At 44.0% G+C, this 18,648-nt stretch overlaps 1 protein-coding gene across 2 annotated transcripts; it reads left to right on the top strand.

Annotated features, from left to right (window-relative positions):
• The first annotated feature begins 279 nt into the window (after nt 1-279).
• On the top strand, nt 280-17,363 carry TEX36 (testis expressed 36). 2 transcript variants are annotated; one of them, XM_081268610.1, is made up of 5 exons: nt 280-294; nt 1,809-1,872; nt 8,711-8,842; nt 9,517-9,597; nt 15,661-17,363. In XM_081268610.1, exons 2-5 carry the CDS (start codon nt 1,822-1,824, stop codon nt 15,871-15,873), a joined length of 477 nt encoding a protein of 158 aa, XP_081124736.1. In that variant the 5' UTR covers nt 280-294; nt 1,809-1,821; the 3' UTR covers nt 15,874-17,363. The 2 variants fall into 2 exon arrangements, with proteins under 2 accessions (XP_081124736.1, XP_081124735.1); XM_081268609.1 differs by lacking the exon at nt 280-294 and adding an exon at nt 321-769.
• The last annotated feature ends 1,285 nt before the right edge of the window (nt 17,364-18,648 follow it).

The raw sequence follows: 18,648 nt of genomic DNA, 5'->3' as shown, positions 1-18,648 counted from the left end.
AACTCCTAGCCGGACAGAGACCCCACCAGAATAAAGCCTATTCCACATGAACCCTAGGGGCAGGAATAGCTGAATCCTGGTCCCCACCACTGGAGGCGATTGAAGGTGTGGTCCTGTGGCTTAGGCTGCGTCACATGACAAGAAGTGTTGTGTGCAGCTGCCAGGGACTTTGGTAAACTCATGACAAGTGTGTGTCCTGGCCCAGGGGTCGGGATCGGTCTAACATGATATATTGGGACTTCCCTTCCTCCGCTGTGCTGCCTGGAATCCAGATGTCACATTTGGGGCCACAAGGTAACAGCTGCTCTCCGGGGATGGCAGAGTGGTGACAAGTAGGAGGGAGCCTCATCTCTGAGGATCATGTGGCAGATCTGCCGCACAGAGAGAATAAACATGGGTTGTGTTTAAGCCCTGTTATTTTGGGCTTCCTGTCCCGGCTGAACTTGATCCTAATCCATACACCAAATCTTGGCCAGGCTGGGGATCAACAGGACTCTGGTGGTGCTGCTGGGAGGGAGGAGTTCAACTGGGGCACTGGGGAGCAGGCAGGCAGCAGCACCGCTGAAGGTGAAGAGTCCCAGGAAGGGGTCGTGACCCCCAGGTCAGCATGGCTTGCCTGGGGCGGGCGCAGCGGCTGGAGCACAGCAGAGCTGCTCTGTCCCCTCCTACCCTCTCCCAACATGCGGCTCTCAGCGTCCCAGCTGCAGCAAGCCTGCTGCACCTATGCCTTCAGAGCCAGGAGCCCACCTCTCCAACTGACTGGCAGAGGATGAGTTCCCTTCTCACTTCCACGGCAATTCCTGTTAGAACCCAGGGAGATGATTTGGGAGGGGAGCTTTGAGGACGTAATTTCTTGGCAAGAGACAGAGCTGGATAGGGGCTCCCGCGGGTGTCACTCTATCCTCCCATGGAGCAACCGAGAGTCTGTCAGACAGCAAAGGAGAAAGGCAGCCGAGCATGGTAAGGAGCAGAAGCAAGGTGGTGCCTGTGTGTCCAGGCCCAGGGAGGAGGGCCAGGGTTCGGGAGCAGCCTTTGCAGCCTCGGGGAGGCCAGGTGGTCCTTGGAAAGGCTCCTGGGCTCTGGAACCGACCCATCACCTTGGTTTGACCTCCAGTGCCCCATCCATTGGCTGGGTGGCCCTCATTTCCCCAATTATAAAGGTTGAAATTTGTCATGGAAAACAAATAAAAACACAGGGCAGTGTCCCCTTTAGTGTAGCACGAGGCATATAATAATTATTCATGAATGCTACTTCCTTGGGCCTCCACGCTGTGCAGGCAGGAGAGAGCACCTGTGAGTGTGTCGGGACACAGAGAGCCATGGAAGGAGACAGTGGCAGGTGTGGAACCTGGTATAGAAGTGCTCCTGATATGGGCAAGGTCGCCCTCTGCCCAGGGCTGGTCACTAAGAGGCTGGACAAAGAGTTATCATGGGGACGTCAACTCAAATAATATTAGTTCCAGGATTTGGAGTTGCAAAGTGTTCGCCATTATCCCAGGATTACCTTACCTTGTCCTCCCCTGTTGGACCCATCCCTGGGACTTCCTCCCCTGGGACCTGGTAGCTCTCTGCTTCCTACTTTGGGGAGCCTCACCTGCAAGGAACCAGAGACAGGAATCCTCAGGGGCTTTAGAAGACTTGTGCACCCATTGTGATGGTGAGCCCCGCTCCATGGCAACCATGCCCCCTGCCCCTGCAGAGCTGAGGGGAGAGACCAGGAAGGGAGAGGAGGCCTGGCCCTTCGAGTGAATAGAGCTTCTGGGGCCATGGAGCAGTGAGGGTGCCAACCTCAGCCCCTGCTCCCCCAGCTTCCTGGAGAGAATGCCCAAAGGGAGACGCTTCAACCCTCCGACAGACAAAGACGGAAGATGGGTAAGAGAGACGGTGCCCTGCCCTCCGGACACCTCCTCACACCATGTGGGTGTGGTCCAGGGCACAGGAGTGAGTGCAAATCCCCTTCTGCCTAAAGCAGCATGACCTTTGGCAAGCCCCTTCCACTGCCTCAATTCCTTCTTCTGTGAAACGGGAACCTCTACATTTGTAGGAGAATTAAATGAAATAATGCGGGTAAAATTCTCTGCTCGCTGGACCATGTAGATGCCCGCTAGGCAGCCTGTTCTAGTCCTTCTTTTTTCCTCAACATCCATCTCCTGACAGACTCTACCCACCTTGATATGTGACGGACATCAGTCATCTCTGCTGCCTGGAATAGAAGCTTCATGGGGGCTGGGCCTTGGTCTGTTTTGCTCGCTGATGTTTCCCCAAAGCTTAGAATTTGATCTAATGCACAAGACACACTTGATAAATACCTGTTGAAGGAGTTAATACTATACTAGAAACCTAAACAGATTCCCGACGGTTTGTGTCTGATTCCCTTAGCCCACCCCATGAAACTGGCAGAGTCTGGGAATGCACATCACCCCTCCCTGTCCCTGGGAAACCTTCCCTTCCCGGCTTTGGGCACAACCCCAAGCCCCTCCCCACTTTGTAAACGTTGCCCAGGTTGTTCCCAAACCCTGGGCTCAAGGCAAGCAGGACCCCCCTGCGGCAGCCCTGACACAGTCCAGTGGGCGGCCACTCTTCTGGCACCTCCAGGACACCTCCTGCGTGCGGCCCAGCCCTGCAGACCCTGGCCTCTCTTGTTGGCTCTTTGCTGTGAGCATTCTAAGTGTTTCCAATCGCTACAGCTCACTCACAAAAGGAAGTCCTCCAGGTGCCCCCACAACACCCGTGGGAGAGGCAAACCCTGAGGAAAAGCTGGCTGACTTTTTTCAGAGCAGCAATATGCAGAAAACAGTTACAATTTTTGTTTATTTATTTAAAGCAAAAAAAAAATAGAAAGGCCTTGGCAAATTTAGGTCTTTAAAAAACTGATTGTTGCTAGTCAGATGTAACCTTGGACTAAGACAAATTAGTCTAATCTCAGTTTCTTTACCTGTAAAATGGGAGCATAGTACACCAAGGTGGGATTAATGAGATAATTCATTCAGAAGTGCTCAGTGTCAGGCTGGGGATGGAGCTCTTGCCTAGCTTGTACGAGGCCCTAGCTTTCATCCCCAGCAGCACACACACACACACAACACACACACACGTGCACACACACACAAAATGCACACCCTGCTTCATTTCACTGATATTGGAAGTAATATATGGAAAATATGCACAATAAAATAAGCAGAATTAAAATAAAAATCAATAATCAGTTTAAATGTATGTTAGAATAAGAGACTGAGATTAGGAAGAATTTGACTCTAAGTTCCAAAGTAAAATGGGAAGTAGTGTCCACTATATAACACTAATTTCCTATAAAGAGAAAAATACAAATTTCTCGAACTAAGTAGCTTCTACTTTTCTATCACTTAGCTATCATTTAGGATCATGTTTCACTGAATATTATAAAAAGCCAACTGTAGCATTTTACCAGTTAGGGTTTCGATTTCTCAAGTAACAGTAGAATCCAGAAGCAGGGCTGCAGGGTGCAGGGCTGGGACAGGGCTCCCGCGTCCTCTGAGACCCAGGTCCTTTCGGCCTTCTGTTCTGCCATCCTTAGTGCAGGGCTATTCCAACTCCAGGCAGTGAGTCCACAGCCCAGGAAATAAAATAGGGGAAGTTCAAAGGACAAAAAAGACAAGACGCCAGTGGGCTAAGGCTGCCCCTTTCTTATCCAGAGCTTTCCTAGGAGCTGGGCCTGCAGGCTCATGCCTCTGGCTCACTGGGTCACGTGGCCACTTTAGCTGCAAGAGTCTAGAGACAACCACATTGTCATTTCAAACAGTCCAGAGAAAGCAAGAGTCTGCATTTCAAGGGTAGAAAGTTCATTCCATGCTCCAATAAAGAGCCTGGGAATGCAGCCTGGTGCCCGGGTTTGGGGGAAGGCCACTGTCCCCCAGTGTTTGACTTGGATCTTTGGCATGGGTCCTCTCTGCTGTCAGCACCTAGGAGTATAAAAAGAATATTGCTGATCAGGAAGTTTCCCAAAGTAACTCGTAGACGAGTTGAGAAAATTAAAGAAATTGTTGGCTTGGAGTCAGCAGCAGCCCATTTGGGAGGACAGTAATTGCCACATTAGAGGTGACAGTCATTTTGCAGTTGACCTTGCTGGTTGTAATCTGGCTGTCGCTGCGTAGCAAAGGCTTTTTCCCACATACTTTCACTTTCCTGTTTAATATTTCAGTCATTGAGTGATTGAATGCAGCAAAAATTTCACCGCCAACTAGTTAAAAAGCTATATTTCACGGTTACAATATCTAACAGAAGGGTTTATTTCATAGCTATCATGTTATAGCCATTAAATATATATGTTAAAAGAGGGAAATTAAAATGCTAGTGCCATTTTTTTTAAAACAGCGATTTAGTCCACAGACTGGCAGAATATAAATGAACTCAAGTCCGACGTCATTTATCGGGTGAGAGCAATCATTCCTGATGTCAGAACAGGTGTCCCCAACTGAGTGGGGCTCAGCCAGGCCCAAGGAGAGGCACAGGGAAGGTGGTGAGCCTGCAGCCCCTTGGTGTTAGTTGTATCTAGCTTCAAAAACATTTAAAATATAGGGCACAGAATGAACTAGAAACATACCTGTGTGAGTTGACTGAAAACCTCTAGGGTGTATGTTAAATGACAAAAGCAAGGTAAGGCAGCAGGTGCGATGCCATGTGGTGTTTGTAAAGTAGTGTAAAGCTCCATGTGTATACGGGTTGGTGGTCACACGAGGGCTCAGTACTGTCCTCTGGGGTGCAGTGGAGGTGACAGAGAGGGCACAGAAAGCAACCTGAAGTACCAATACATAAAAAGGTATCCACAGCTTTTGGAAGTCATACAGATAAAGTAATCATCCATGATGTCATATCATATCATGTATGTATCATACCATATCATGTCAAGTGATCTGGGCTATAGATGCACATTTGCATAGGATCATGAAGGGGTGGTTTCCAAAGGGTTAAGGGGAAAGGGCCATAGGATCTTGGGGGTGTTTTACTTCCTACATTTTTCTTTATTATCTGAGTTTTTTTTCCTTTTTTTTAATTTTTTTTTAAGAGTGAGAGAGGAGAGAGAGAGAAAGAGAGAGAGGGAGAGAGAGAGGGAGAGAATTTTTAATATTTATTTTTTAGTTCTCGGCGGACACAACATCTTTGTTGGTATGTGGTGCTGAGGATCGAACCCGGGCCGCACGCATGCCAGGCGAGCGCGCTACCGCTTGAGCCACATCCCCAGCCCCTATTATCTGAGTTTTTAAAACCAGGAATATATATGACATTTCTCAACAGAAACAAATACATTTGTTTTTTGTTGAAAAAAGACCATGTCATAACACAAGTTAGTTAAGAAACACTTAAGTGCACAGTGGTAGTCAGTGGAGAGAAAGTCACCCCTTCCCTGGGACCCTTCCTCAGAGGGCCTGGTGGCCAGTTCCCTGTGTGTCCTCTGGGGAGTTTGTGCACACAGAGGCACGTAGGAGTATATTGCCCTTGACCCCCATTTCCCGTCCCCTCACCCACAGGCAGCCATTTAAATGTGTTCAGGGGGAGTTCTTCTCTTTCTGTGTGTCCTTGTCAACCACACATAGGTTTGTGTGCCTGGATAGTTTACTCACATCCATGGTGATGGCTGACACGTCTCATTCTGCTTCTTTCTTCCTTCCACTCTGATCCACCCATTACTGTGTGTCCTTTGCTTCCTATGGCCTCCACACCCTCCTCTCACATATACGACATTTATAACATGACCCCCCCGCCTTTTTACACAAACGTAACATACTGAACACACCTTTGGGCAGACATTCATCAAACCCTCCTGAATACACAATGGTATTGTGACTTGAGAGGGTGGACAGCAACGTCATACTCCCAAAGGGAAGAAGGGGGGACTGGCCCAAGGCAATGGCCTTAGGTTTGAGGACAAAGAAGAGGACAGCTATGAGCAACTATAGAACCTGCCAACCATGATGGAGCACTACCTGGTACATGCATTTTCTCTTTTAATCGAATCTACCCTGTTGAGTAGGCATTATTATCCACTCTACAGATATCAAAGCTGAGGCTTGGAAAAGTTGTCACCTAGCAGGAGAGAGAGGGCTGGACTGCACTCAGGCCCTCTGCTCCTATAGCCTGGTCCCAGCCACCATGCGATGATTCTTCTTCCCTAGGTGGATAATTTCCACCTGGAGTCGGGTCTTGACTTTTGCTGGCTTTATCTTCCATTTGTTTTCTTCTCCCAGAGATCCCTACTTCAAAGCTTATTTTGTTGGGGCGGTTTTAAGAAGTGCCATTCACATAAACTAGGGTGGGCTTCTGGGGGCATCCAGTGCCAGTCATGCTTGCCTCAGGGATGAAGGACCATTGCTCTGGGATCCATGGCCAAAGAGCACACAAAGGCCAGAGCCCCTCACCCCAATTTAGGGCAACTTTGAAGGACCACACTGTGCCCACAACTTGCCACAGCATCTGCTGAGGGACAACCCCCCTCTGCCCAGCCCTGTTTCCTTTCTTCCCTTTGTAGGGAGATGCTGAGGACAACCCCAGATAACCTTCCTTATCCTGTCTTTCCTTCATTTTCTCTTCCCCCTTTCCCTCCTTGACTTCTCTCTTTTTTTTTATTGGTTGTTCACAACATTACAAAGCTCTTGACATATCATATTTCATACATTAGATTGAAGTGGGTTATGAACCCCCAATTTTACCCCAAATGCAGATTGCAGAATCACGTCGGTTACACATCCACAATTTTACATAATGCCCTATTAGTAATTGTTGTATTCTGCTACCTTTCCTATCCCCTACTATCCCCCCTCCCCTCCCCTCCCATCTTCTCTCTCTACCCCATCTACTGTAATTCATTTCTCTCCTTGTTTATTTTCCCATTCCCCTCACAACCTCTTATATGTAATTTTGTATAGCAATGAGGGTCTCCCTTCATTTCCATGCAATTTTCCTCATCTCTCCCTTTCCCTCCCATCTCATGTCTCTGTTTAATGTTAATCTTTTCTTCCTACTCTTCCTCCCTGCTCTGTTCATAGTTGCTCTCATTATATCAAAGAAGACATTTGGTATTTGTTTTTTAGGGATCGGCTAGCTTCACTAAACATAATCTGCTCTAGTGCCATCCATTTCCCTGCAAATTCTATGATTTTGTCATTTTTTATTGCTGCATAGTACTCCATTGTGTATAGATGCCACATTTTTTTTTATCCATTCATCTATTGAAGGGCATCTGGGTTGGTTCCACAGTCTAGCTATTGTGAATTGTGCTGCTATGAACATCGATGTGGCAGTATCCCTGTAGCATGCTCTTTTAAGGTCTTCAGGGAATAGTCTGAGAAGGGCAATAGCAGGGTCAAATGGTGGTTCCATTCCCATCTTTCCCAGGAATCTCCAAACTGCTTTCCAAATTGGCTGCACCAATTTGCAGTCCCACCAGCAATGTACAAGTGTACACTTTTCTCCACATCCTCGCCAGCACTTGTTGTTGTTTGACTTCATAGTGGCTGCCAATCTTACTGGAGTGAGATGGTATCTTAGGGTGGTTTTGATCTGCATTTCTCTGACTGCTAGAGATGGTGAGCATTTTTTCATGTACTTGTTGATTGATTGTATATCCTCCTCTGAGAAGTGTCTGTTCAGGTCCTTGGCCCATTTGTTGATTGGGTTATTTGTTATCTTATTGTCTAATTTTTTGAGTTCTTTGTATACTCTGGATATTAGGGCTCTATCTGAAGTGTGAGGAGTAAAAATTTGTTCCCAGGATGTAGGCTCCCTATTTACCTCTCTTATTGTTTCTTTTGCTGAGAAAAAGCTTTTAAGTTTAATTAAGTCCCATTTGTTGATTCTAGTTGTTAACTCTTGTGCTATGGGTGTCCTATTAAGGAATTTGGAGCCCGACCCCACAATCTGTAGATCGGAGCCAACTTTTTCTTCTATCAGACGCAGAGTTTCTGATTTGATATCAAGCTCCTTGATCCATTTTGAGTTAACTTTTGTGCATGGCGAGAGAAAGGGATTCAGTTTCATTTTGTTGCATATGGATTTCCAGTTTTCCCAACACCATTTGTTGAAGATGCTATCCTTCCTCCATTGCATGCTTTTAGCCCCTTTATCAAATATAAGATAGTTGTAACTTTGTGGATTAGTCTCTGTGTCCTCTATTCTATACCATTGGTCCACCCGCCTGTTTTGGTACCAGTACCATGCTGTTTTTGTCACTATTGCTCTGTAATATAGTTCCTTGACTTCTCTTACCCTCTGCCTCACATCACAGTGGGGAGTCAGCATCCTCACCCCTCACCTTCCCCTTGTCTCAGGCCCCCTTGGTGCCTACCTGGAGGGAGGTTGGTCTATCCCTATGATGGGATCCTAGCAGGGAGCTCCTGGAATAGTGGGGATCGCAGAGAGCCTGTTGGTGTCTTCTCCCAGTGCGCAGGTGCACACTCCAGGCCCTCACCCTCCTCACCAGGCTGTGGAAACAGTTCCAGGCTCCCCCACACACAGCAGGATGGCCCTGCGACCTGAGACAACCGCAGGGATGGATCTGGACTATTAAAATTTTATTTATTTTTTGTCTTGGACAAAATACTTGACAATTACCAAATTATACCATTTCCACTGCATGCCAGAAGCACCCAAAGTGCACTTTAGTCACCTTACAGAGGAGACACTAAGCCTTGGTTATAGTCGGGGGGTTCCAACTCTAATCAGGGCGTGTGCTGATTTCCAGTTCCCTCACATTGGACTAACCCAGACGACACCAGGGTCCCTCACTAGTGCTACTCTGAAAGAGCCTCATTATCCACACTCATCTGGACGAGTGGAGGGGAAGCTGCCACCCATATACAAAGTCCGGGAGAAGGTAAGTCGGCTTGCAGCTGCAAGTTCTGTGGCTCTCAAGGGCAGCCCCGTGGCCTTCTGGCCGGCAGTTCTTCCTAGCAAGGCTCTTGCACAGTGACCACTTCCTGCCGGGTCCTTGTGCCAGGCTGGATATTCTGTAAGAGCGGCTGCCTCCTAGTCCACAGTGAGCCGAGCTCCCTATAGTCGTCTCAGGTGGTGCTCTTGGGTCATTAGCATCCCTGTCCACCTCCCTGGCCAGCTCATGAGCAACTCAGGGCACTGTGGCGGCATGGAGAAGAGCTGGCGTGGGCCTAGACCTGCCAAGACCAGGGTTCTGGTCTCCTGGGATCCTTACTGGGTAGAGAAGCTGGTCCATGTGACCTCAAAATTCCTTTTCAGCTTTTATTTTGTGAACCTGAATGCTTTCCCTATCCCTGCCTCCAGAGAAGGTGTTTGGAAAGAGGAATTTTCTGATTTTCAGAAAATTGGCAGTAAGGCTGACTTTCAGATCCCTGACACATACACGTACACCACATCCCCATGTTCCTGCTGTTGCTGGGGCGGGTTGAGTCGTCTCACTGAGCGATCGCTCTGCCCCATCGGGCCTCCTTCCTGCCACATACTGGTCTGACAGTGCCCCGGAGTTCTGGGGAGTTCTGACGTGTGCCTTCCCATCTCCTCCTTCACTCTTTCCAGCAAGCAGCGAAGGACAACTTCCCCTTCTCTGTGCATGACAATCGTCACAGTCTTGAGAACTCTGGATACTACTTTGACTCTGTGAGTATTTCTTTCCAAATGACTAATAAATCGGGGGAGTAGCTCAGGGCTCTTGATTTTCAGAGGCCTGCAGGAGACAGAGGACTGATCTCGGAAACTAAACAAGGTCCAAACAGAGTGGGGTCTTCAAGAAGACTCAGACAGGTTACAAGAAACGCCTCCTGGAGTTCACAAAATGGCCAGCAGTTTTCAAGTCTGCACCAACCTTCTGTCCTGTTAATGTGCCTCTCAAGCTTCTCCAAAGTGCCCTTCCCATACATGGTCTCTTGTGAGCTTTCTTGTGAAGATCTGTCCTAGGAAGGAGGGACATGCATGTCTCTGGATGGCAGAGCCGGACCCTCAAGGAGGGATCCAGGAGGAAAAAGCTAACATAATAGAAGGAAGGACTTCCGAGTACCTAGTTACCTTTTCTCTACAGGTGGTGAGTTCCCTGTCATTGTTGAACTTGAAGTCTGATAGCACTTGTTAGTGGTGGTTAACAGCACTGTGATAGGAATATAGAGCAAGCTGTGTATGTGATTTTAAGTTTTCTTGGAGCTTTAGTAAGTAAAAAGAAACAGGTGAAGTTAATAATGTTTTTTCTACTTATGAAGGTTTGATTTTTTAAACTTAATGGTGGTTCAAAAGTAATAGGCTTTCAGGAGAAACCATACATAAATTTTGAACTTTGCTCTTTTCCCAGGTATCAATATATGGTACCACACTCTCTTGGGATGACTGACAGTAGCAGGCGGCCGCAGCCCCCAGGCAGGTCTGGTTGGGAAGCCTCACCATGGAAACTGCCAGGCCACAACAGTACCCTGTAGTGCTGAGCTAGGTTGGCCAGGAGGTTTTACATAACATTAGCGGCTTTTTCTTCTTCTTCTTCTTCTTCTTCTTCTTCTTCTTCTTCTTCTTCTTCTTCTTCTTCTTCTTCTTCCTCTTCCTCTTCCTCTTCCTCTTCCTCTTCCTCTTCCTCTTCCTCTTCCTCTTCTTCTTCTTCTTCTTCTTCTTCTTCTTCTTTTTTTTTTTGGTACTGGGGACTGAACCCAGGAGTGCTTTACTACTGAGCCACATTCCAGCCCTTTTTATTTTGAGACTGGGTCTTGATAAGTTGCTGAGGCTGGCCTTGAATTTGTAATCCTCCTGCTTCAGCCTCCCAAATTGCTGGGATTATAGGCATGCATACATTCTGCACTTATATGCATTTGTGACTTAGGATATTTTCAACGACCAACAGGTTTATCAGAATATATGTCAAGGAGGAGCTGGGATTGTGGTTCAGTGGTAGAGTGCTTGCCTAGCATGTGTGAGGCACTGGGTTCCATCCTCAGCTCTACGTAAAAAATAAATAAATAAAATAAAGGTATTGTGTCCATCTACAACTAAAACAGAAATTCTTTAAAAAAAAGAAGATATGTCAAGAGAATTTGTATTTAAAAAAATTTTTAAGTTGTAGTTGGACACAATATGTTTATTTAATTTTATGTGGGGGTGCTGAGGATTGAGCCCAGTGCCTCACACGTGGGAGGTAGGCACTCTACCACTGAGCTACAGCCGCAGCCCTAGAATTTGTATATTTTATTCAACACAATATTTCCTCCAAATTATCAATTCAACATGTAATCTATACATGCAAGTTATTAATGATATATTAATTAATTAATCCAAGCTGTCTTTAAACTCCAGTTTGTATTTTACACACCCCTATTTTGAGGACTCACATTCCTAGTGCCCAGTAGCACTGCGGTATGCCTATGTCCTTCCAGGTCCCTAACTGCACATTCAAGGCTGCGGGGGCCTTAGGTAGAAGGTGGTCAGGGGAGCTCTGGGAAACCTCACCAAACCTGAAAGTCCAGGATGGTGGGGACGATGCTGTTAGTCATAACCATCATTTACTTAAATTGCCAGAGGCCAGCGTCTCATATTGTGTCATTGAATCCCCAAGGCAACTCTATGGGCTAATTACTCTTACCAATTTAGAGATGAGGAAACTGAGAACTAGTAAAGTCAAACAACTTGCCAAAGTTACCCTTTCCTCCAGTCTACAGTGTCCTAACTAAATCTAAGTGGCTCTAACCTAAAACAGCACCAACCACCCAATCTCTGGTTTTCCTCTGGCAGTGTTGAGTATAGAACCCACACATGCACCCGCCTGCCTTTTCTAATGAAGAGATTAATGTTGTTACCTAAATCACCAAAGTAGCATGCCTTTAAAAGAGAACTCAAAAACCATGGAATTATAAAAAACTAGAAATGAAATTCACTCCCTTGTTTTCCTTTCTGACCATCTCACCTTGATGACTCACTGCTAGTGATGGTTTTCAGATGGAAGGGGAGCTTTGCCTGCAGTACACACACACACACACACACACACACACACACACACACACACGTGAATATGTACCTTGTTAGTGTCTCAGATAGGAGCCTGCCACAGGCACTTATCAGGGGCACCAGAGTCTTGCAGAAGGCATTGCAAGCTTTTCAGCCTTCTCTGTGTTCTGGAATAGTTTACATAACATTGAGACTTTAAGTTTAAAGAAGGTTGGACAGAATTTGTCCATGAAATTACTTGGGTTCAATACCTTTTTGAGTAAGTTTTTTTAAACTACTTTTTCCTTTTCTGCTTTGAGAATTAATCTATTCAAACATTCTACCTCCTTTTGGGTAGATTTTGATGTTGTATTTGCCTAAAATATATATAACTTATTTTAAATTTAGTGGTATAATCTCTCTTAAAATACTATTATTTGAGGGCCAGGGTTGTGGCTCAGTGGTAGAGCACTTGACTAGTATATGTGAGGCATTGGGTTCAATCCCTGGCACTACATAAAAATAAACAAATAAAATAAAGGTATTGTGTCTATCTACAACTAAAAAAATATTTTAAAATACTATTATTTTGCTATTCTTTTGGAAATGTTTTCAGTTGTAATTTTGGTTAATCTATGAAAACCATGAATATTCTTCAGATTATTGTTTTGGATACGTTGCAAAGGTTTTTCTAATTAAGTTATCATCATTATTTGCTTCTAAATAGTCTATGATCTAATTTTTAATTTCCTTTTTAACTAAAAAATAATTTATAGAGTATTTTGAATTTTCTAGATGGTTAGAATTTGGTTAGGCCATCTAACAAAGTTGATAGATGTTGCTACTATGTAGTTTTATGGGCTATAGTAAGTTTATAGTGTATGATCTATGATTTTGAATTTTTGAATTATAGAAATTATCTTTGTAATTTTGAAGTGTTTTATCAGGGTTTAAAAAGAGCATAATTTCCCCTTTGAGTTACAAAGTTTTTTTTTTATTAATGCCCAACTTGTTATTGCAACCTTTCTTATTCTTATTTTTCTACTTGATGTTCCAGTTTCTGCTTCTAAGATTATTCTTGATTTTCTAAGCATTCTTGGTTTTGCCTTACCTTGTCTTTCAGCACAATAACCCCAACTGTTTTATCTCCAGGCAGCCTTTGCCCCGCCCACCAGCATGGAGTGCTCCTGACGGGCCTCAGTGCTTTCAGCCTGGGCTCTACCTGTCCGCCAGGACACTACACCCCCTTTTTGCTAATGTCTGTTATTTAGGTTATGCTGCATTCCTTTGTCTTCATCATTTTCAGTGATACTGCTTTGGGTTTGTCTTCCATTATAAATAGTAAACAGCATTGCGTTTTTAAAACATCCAGAAATCTTCGTTTCTTTATGAAAGAATTTAACCCATTCATATTATTATGACAGCTTGTATTTTGGTTTTATTTCTGTCCTCTCTCATGCTTCTTGTTTATTGTGTGCATGTCATAGGTGTGTGTGTGTGTATATATATATATATATATATATATATATATATAGAGAGAGAGAGAGAGAGAGAGAGGTATATGTGATAAAATCAAGTGTGTGGGGCTGGGGATGTGGCTCAAGCGGTAGTGTGCTCGCCTGGCATGCATGCGGCCCGGGTTCTATCCTCAGCACCACATACAAACAAAGATGTTGTGTCCACCGAAAACTAAATAATAAATATTAAAAATTCTTAAAAAAAATCAAGTGTGTGCGTGAATATACTAATATATATATTAGTTGTAAACAGACACGATATCATTTTGAATATATATGTATGTATATCCGTGGTGTTGAGGATCGAACCCAGTGCCTCACACATGTGAGGCAAGCTCTCTACCACTGAGCTACAGCCCCAGCCCTCATGTGCAGGTCGTGATTCTTTTTCCCCCCTCTCCTTATTTTGCTAGATTGGCTGAATTTATTTGCTCCCTTTGATTTCTGTTGCTTTTCTGCTAGTAGTTACCTTCAAGTATAAATGTTCAATACATATATTACATCATGTTATTCTGATTATATAAATGGATATCTCTAGCTCTTCCCCAAGGAGAAGGCAAGTCTTTCAAAGTGCTTATCTCTTCATGCCCCTTCCTGGGGCTGTTGGTGGCTCTAGCTAGGCTCGCTGGCTCCCAGAGGTGCCACTCCAGGGCTTCCGCCTAGACATCGGAGCTGCAGACCTGGCTTCCCCAGACAGGGCAAATCCTGCAATTTCAGATGTAGATTCATCCCCCCTCCCCCTTCTCTCTCTCTCATTCCTTCTTGCTCCCTCCCTTTCTTCCTTTCTGTGAATTCTTTTTCTTTTTTTAACACTTTTAAGTAGTTAATAGACCTTTATTTTATTCACTTACTTATATGTGGTGCTGAGAACAGAACCCAGTGCCTCACATGTGCTAGGCAAATGCTCTACCCCTGAGCCCCCGCCCCAGCCCCCCTTTCTGTGAATTCTTACTCAACATCCCAGCACATTTCTTCGTCACAAAATCACCAGTTATTTGGACATAATTGCAGTTTCACCTGCTGCTCTCCTTCCTGCTCTTCCCCCTTCTCTTTGTTGTTCCTGTTGTGTCTTCTTTCTTCTTCTGTGTATCCAGCATCTTGTTTGTCTCTCCAGAGCCACTTGCCGCCTACCCCCACAGGCTGGTCTGTGTGGACTACCTTAGAGCCATTGCACAGCCCCTGCAGGTCCCCCTCATGCACAACTCGTCCCTCAATATACACAAGAACTGGGTTCTGAGACCTCCAGACATCAGCCTGCTCAAGACCTTGTATAAATGGTGTAGGATTTGCATGTAACCTATGCAATGCTCCCGTGTATTGCAAATCATCTCTACATTAATTATAATACTTCAAAAAATGTAAATGCAGGGTCAGTAATTGTTATATTGTATTGTTCAGGGTATAATGTCACACAAAAAAATCTGTATACGTCTAACAGGTTCAATTTAAAAAAATATATTTTCCACCCACAGTCAGCTGAATTGGAGGTTGGCTGCCTGCATCCTTGGTTGTAGGACTTGAGAACACAGGGGGCCACCTGCAGTCCCTTCATAAACTCTGCTCCGATGGTCTGAGTTTAGGTGTGCTGTTCTTCTCCCTCTGCAAACCTGACTGCTGCTGGCCCTTGTGAACAGAGCCCTCTCTGACTGATGCGAAGTCTGGGTGACCTAGTGGCCACCTCCTCCCGGTCCTTGTGTTAGCATAGTGTTTTCTTTCTTCGTTTTCAAAGTGTTTATCTCTGCACTTTGATAAAATCAAGTGTACAACTTTGAGTACATGGTAATTCTCGGGTTCCTGTTTCTGGTGCCACAAATTAACATGTTGAGCCTGTGGGCAGAGACAGAGGTTCTGTTTCCTTCCAGGGAACCCGGGGTTGGGAAGGAATTCAGCCTCCATCTTCTTAGAGAAAGATGCATCTGTCCTGCTGCGTAATGAGGAGGCAACCAGGGATGCAAACAACTGCTGGGGGCCTGGGATCTGAGGCTGGTTCACAGGCACTGATGGCTGGGTTCACTGTGTTTTGCCTTCCACGTCTCTGAAAGTCCAGCCCCCTGGTAGCACGGGAAAGCGTGAGACACTACCAGGCTGCAGTGTAGGTTTGTGGAATCCAGCAGGCTGGCCAAGGGGACCTTTTGTGATGGGTGGCGCAGAGTACATTTAAACATAGCACGTCGTGTAGCTGGTTTTATTGCAAATCTCAAAACTATGTGATCTTGAATATTTCCCCTCTGATCTTGTCATTCTTCCCCAGGGCTTCGGACGTAAGAAGATTCCCCCAGATAAAAGTCAACATGTTTCTAGAAATTTCAATCTCTGGGCAAGTGACTATGTTCCATCTTGTCTCGATGGCTTTTCAAATAACCAAATATCCTATGTCTATAAGGAGGCCATGATGGTCCCAAACTTCAGACGCTTTCCAAGACGATACAACGAGCTGTGGAGCTGTTTCACGTTCGTTCCCTAGAGAAGCTACACAGAGTTTTTGAAAAAGAAGCCAAAGGAAAGTTATCTTTTGACAAAAGTGCAGCCCTTTCACGGGAACCCCAATCTTCCCAGACGACTCATGAGGAGTTTTGTGATGTTACCATTTAACCAGCCATTCTAAAAGCATATGCCTTCTGATCCAGTGCTATCCTTTGGTCTTTGAAATAGTTTCATGGTTTTTAATAAGGTTGGAAAATATTCAGATCCTTATAAAATAAAATGTGCAGTTATATAAATAAACTTTTAAAATTGTCCCATTTACTTTTGGGGGAACTTGAGAAATTAACAGTTTCTACATGGTTATGTTTTCATTTTGCAATTTCAAACAATGCAGAGGAAGCACAAGGTCCCTTAATTCCATCACATCTCCAGTCCTTATCCCCCAAGTTACTCAGACATTGTTTTTATTCCATGCCTTTATGCACGTGCATGTATGTGTGACATTGCAATGTGAACTTTGTCTCACAATATCCACCGTTCTATAATTTTCTTTTGATATTTAATCATGTATCTTGGCATTCTTGTTGTGTCACTATAAATAGACTGATTATTTATTTGCCATATGGGATTGAACACGGTTGCTCTTACCTCTAAGACAGGATCTGACTGAGTTGTCCTGGCTGGCCTCAAACTTGTGATCCTCTTGCCTCAGCCTCCTGAGTATAGTTGGAATGAAGGGTGTGGCCATCACATCCAGCTTATTTTTTAAAATTAATTTTTATTAATGGGAATTTGAATTGTGATTAACCTTTTGGGTCAGGCATGATGTCAGAAGAGCATGTTAGATTATACTTTTGGGGTGCACCCATCTTAGAAGCAGACATTGAACCTGTATCTGACTAGTGCTGAGAGAACAGGACACAGTTGGAGTTTACTGCCAAACTGCCCTTGAGAGTGGCCCATTAGCTGCAAGCTTATGATTGTCTCCCTTTACAGGGTCTTTTGGATATTTAAGGACAAAAATGTCAATATTTTCTTATTTTGCATTTCTCCAATTACTGGTGAAGTTTGATATCTTTTTCCCATACAACTGCCATTTTTATTTCCCTTTCTTAACCGAGCAGTATCACTGTTATTCTATACCAAAATTTTCTTGTTAATTCTTGATATTTTTTTCCTATACATAAATTTAATAATAAGCTTGTCAAGTTAAAAAAAATCCACTGCCAGGTTGCTAGGAATTTTTCCAAATTTAGACACCAATTTATGGGAAAGCTGACAACTTTATATCATGGTATATCTCCCTATTAATGTTATTTTATATTCTTCGGTGAAGTTCATAATTTTCCCGACATAGTGCTGACATGTTTTTTCCTATCCTTATTCCTGCATACTTTGAAAATTTGTGGCTGTTTTGAATGTTGTTTTCCAGTTGCCCTTTTAGATTGGTTTTGGTGAAGGTGTGAGAAAGTCATTGATTTCTGTATATGAATCTTGTATTTGTTCACTTTCTAACCTTCTAATAGTTAATAAAAATTTAAGTTCTAATAATGTTGCAGTTGACTTTTTTCTGGATTTTCCATCTAAACAATCAAATCATTTGCAAAGGTGATACTTTAGTGTAGTTTCTAACATTTATGTTACCCCCATCTTATTGCATTGAAGCGGGCCTGGGTACGGTGCTAACATCATGGCTAGTGGATATCTTTATTTTCTATCTGAATTTAATGGGGGCTGCTTCTAATACATATCACTAAAACACTTGGCTTTTATTTTTCAGATAGGTAACTTTTACTTAATCATCTAGTTAAGCATGTTTGATGATGGTCTTAGGTTTTTTAGGTTTCGTTTTTTGTTTTGGCCTTAATTTTAAGGTCTATGTACATGGGAAAAGTTTGAAGAAAATAAAAATAAATAGTAAAAACAAGGGCTGGGGTTGTAGCTCAGTGGTAGAGTGCTTGCCTCGAATGTGGAAGGCACGGGGTTCAAGCCTCCACACCACATAAAAATAAAATAAAAGTATTGTGTCCCTCTACAACTAAAAAAAAATATTTAAAAATAGTAAAAATCCCCCCTCATGTCTCTGCATCCTTCCCTGGTCAGTCCATGCATAGATTCTCTCTCTCTTACATTACCCCCCCCCCCTTAAGGAACACTAGGGTGGACCCTTTTCACTCCTGATGCCTGCCCCTCTCCCACCCCTTGCTTCTGAATGAGTCCTCCAAGATTTCCCTGTTAACACTGACAAATCCACTTTCTGAAGAAAACATGATCTTTGTGCCCAGGGATGTGCCATTGTTCCTGTAATCTGATGGCCATTTAGGCAAGTCCCAGTCTTTCCTTACTATAAACAATCTCGGACAAACATTTTAGGTAAGCATTTGTGTCCATCTATGAACATTTATACAGGTAAACCCATAAAAATAAACTTGTTAATTAAAGAGTATGTGGGTTTTCAATTTTGTTCATATTGTTAAATTTTCTAGAAGTTGTATTCCAGCTTCCAGTTTCACTAAGGAGACGTGAGATAAGAGAGCACCTATCTTCCTACACCCTTGCATGATCAAACTCTATGTTTGCCAATTCGTTAGCCTAAAAATGGTACTGAATTTTAATCCACATCTCCTTCATTATGTGTAGCTGTAGAAAAGCTATTCGTATTTATTTTGCTGTGAACTGTTCACTAGTTTTCTTTTAGTGTATATTATTCTTCAATCCCTTGGATGATATATATATATTCTTGTATTAAGTTTTAAAAATCAAACATATTCCAAATAATTTATGTAGTTTGTTGGTTTTTGTTCCTGTGTTTTAC

The sequence above is a fragment of the Spermophilus citellus genome (assembly GCF_964194105.1).
Source record: "Spermophilus citellus genome assembly, chromosome: 15".
Taxonomy (NCBI): Eukaryota; Metazoa; Chordata; class Mammalia; order Rodentia; family Sciuridae; genus Spermophilus; species Spermophilus citellus.
This window is presented reverse-complemented; position numbering and strand designations above follow the sequence as displayed.

Bases quoted from the DNA above. Each gene is read 5' to 3' on its own strand.
- TEX36 (XM_081268609.1), top strand. From the start codon at position 681: ATGCGGCTCTCAGCGTCCCAGCTGCAGCAAGCCTGCTGCACCTATGCC. The intron at 770-1,808 runs ATGAGTTCCCTT...CTGCTCCCCCAG, and splicing joins CTCCAACTGACTGGCAGAGG to CTTCCTGGAGAGAATGCCCA. The intron at 9,598-15,660 runs GTGAGTATTTCT...ATTCTTCCCCAG, and splicing joins CTGGATACTACTTTGACTCT to GGCTTCGGACGTAAGAAGAT.